At 61.4% G+C, this 2,417-nt stretch overlaps 1 protein-coding gene across 1 annotated transcript in view; it reads right to left on the bottom strand.

Annotated features, from left to right (window-relative positions):
- TSC22D4 (TSC22 domain family member 4) overlaps positions 1-2,417 on the bottom strand; it is a 13,012-nt gene continuing 10,595 nt past the window's right edge. Inside the window, exons 4-5 of the mRNA XM_017533599.1 lie at positions 1,035-1,083; positions 1-653 (exon numbers count right to left, since the gene is read on the bottom strand). Coding sequence (XP_017389088.1) covers positions 444-653; positions 1,035-1,083 — 259 coding nt within the window. The 3' untranslated portion in view covers positions 1-443. The remainder of the gene's footprint in view (positions 654-1,034; positions 1,084-2,417) is intronic.

Here is a 2,417-nt window from a genome sequence, read left to right as displayed (position 1 = left end):
TTCAAGTTTCTTCAGAGTTTTTAATTATTATTATTACTTTAATAACAACCTGAATCCCAGAACTTCCAGATACTGTCCACACTCCCTCCCCTGGGCAGAGGAGAGGGGGCACCTCGAGGGAACAAAGTGGGGGTGGGATGTCTGCCGGGGAGCCTCCTACTCCCCCAGGCTGTCTACTGCTGGGGGTCCCACGAGGGAGGGTGGGGGCTGGGCTCCCTCCCAGAGGGGGGTCCCTCTGACACCCCGTTCTGAAGCCCTCCCTCCTCCATCAAGGCTGGGGACATTGAGGAGATGGGGCAGGGGCGGGGGGGGGACCAGGCCAATGCTGAGCCTTGAACTCCCACCCTGGGGACATGGGGACATTAAAGCTGCATAGGAAGAGGGGGCAGGCGGCTGGCACAAGGCCGGGCAGCCCCAAAGGCACATTGTAAGGGAAGGGAGGCTCAGATGGAGGGCCCATTGGGCGCAGGGTGCCCAAGTCGCGGGACCCCCGAGGAGGGCAGCTGAGCCAGCTGCTCTGGGCTGGCCAGGGCGCGCAGCAGCCCATTCTCCTGCTCCAGCGCGGCGTTCCGCTCCGCCAGGTCCCGGATCTGCTCCTTCAGCACCTCCACCTCCTCCCGGACCGCAAACATGAGGTGGGACTTCACCAAGTCCTGGGGACCCCGGGACAGGCATGGGGTCAACGGGTGGGTGACTCATCCCCTGCCCAGTGCCTCAAGGGCCAGGGTGGGAGAGAGTCCCCAGTGCCCAGAGGATGAGGGACAAAGTAGTGAAGGGACAGGGGACAAGGACAAGGGATGGAGGCAGAGTCAGGGCTCAAAGATAGAGATGGGGACCAGCAGCCTGACCAGAGGCTGGGCAAAGTCAAGGGTGGAGGTGGCAGCAGGAGACGGTGGAGGATGCCCAGAGCCCGGCAGGGAAAGGGATGGAGGAGCTGGGGGTTCCTGCTCCCTGGTGAGGAAGAGAAAAGGGCCGGGGCAGGCGGACGGCTTAAGGGGGCCGGGACCTCCTGGGACCAAGATGGCTTCTCTTACCATGGCTTGCTCGATTTTGTTGTCAATGCCAACCAGGCTTCCGGAGCCACTGGAGAGACACAGGAAGGTGAGGGGAGGAGAGGAGGAGAGGAGGAGCCTTCCCAGGTGCTGGCTTCTTGGACCACAGCCTCCCGCCCACACCCCCCTGTACCTGTGACAGTAGAGAATGAGGGAGAGGAGGGTTTTGTCCATCCCCCTGCGGGCCGAGGGCCGCTGCCCAGGGCCCCCCAGGCCCCGGTGCGGCGGAGGCCCAGATGTCCCTCGGATGGGAGACGCACCCCGGGGAGAGCAAGGGGAAGAGGCACAGCCCCTTTTTCGGGGCGGCCCTGGAGCCATCCCCACCACTCGGGTCTCATAAGATGACACCAGGGACTTGACAGAGACCCCTGGCTGGGCCATGCCCAAGGGAAAAGCGTCCTTGGACACCCACCCCCAACAGAGAGGGATTCAGTGAAGGGAATGCCTGGGGGGCTCAGAGCCCCCCGGGCAGAGCGGGATCTAGCTGGTGCCAGGCGGGCAGAGAGGAGACAGTGCCTCAGGGGTGCTGTCCAGAAAGATATACACCACCCCCCCAGGGCAAGGCCTGGCTGCTATTGGCTCCTTGGGGACACGGGGAACCCCCTCCCTTCGGCTCCTCAGTGGGCGGGAATTCCCAGACACGGTCAGTGCCAGTGTCCCCTTCTCATCCTGGCACCGATCCCAGAGTAGAGAGGAGGGGGCCGGCTGAGGAAGTCAGCTGGTGGCCAGGCTGGGGAGGGGCTTGGGGCAGAAGCCTGGGTCTGAAAGGGGAGTGAAGGGTGTGACGGGTGAGGAAGGGCCTGGCCCTTGGAGGCCCCTCTCCACCTCTGACCCCATCCTGTCCCCTCTGTCCCTCAAGGCCTCAGGAAAGAGGGTGGAGGTGGCTGGGGTGGGGGGCGTTCTGATGTGCTCATGGTCTTCTATAGATTGTGAGCACCCTCCTACCAAAAAACACCAGAGGGCTCACATCACCCCTGGGACCTGGCCAGAAGGTCCTTGACTTCCCACAGAGAATACAAAAAATGGGAAAGGTTACCATGGCAACAGAAACTGAGCCCAGAGCCCTCTAAGACAAATACAGCCTAAAGGCTGGGCACAGTGGCTCATGTCTGTAATCTCAGTATTTTGGGAGACCAATTTGGGCAGATCACTTGAGGTCAGAAGTTGGAGACCAGCCTGGCCAACATGGTGAAACCCCATCTCTACTAAAAATACAAAAATCAGCCGGGCATGGTGGAGGGCACCAGTAATCCCAGCTACTGGGGAGACTGAGGCAGGAGAATCGCTTGAACCCAGGAAGTGGAGGTTACAGTGAGCCAAGATTATACCACTGCACTCCAGCCTGGGCGACAGAGACCCTGTTTA

The sequence above is a fragment of the Cebus imitator genome, unplaced genomic scaffold (genome assembly GCF_001604975.1).
Source record: "Cebus imitator isolate Cc_AM_T3 unplaced genomic scaffold, Cebus_imitator-1.0 Scaffold82, whole genome shotgun sequence".
NCBI classification, from domain to species: Eukaryota; Metazoa; Chordata; class Mammalia; order Primates; family Cebidae; genus Cebus; species Cebus imitator.
Note: the sequence above shows the minus strand (reverse complement) of the source record. Positions and strands in the feature narration are given on the sequence as shown.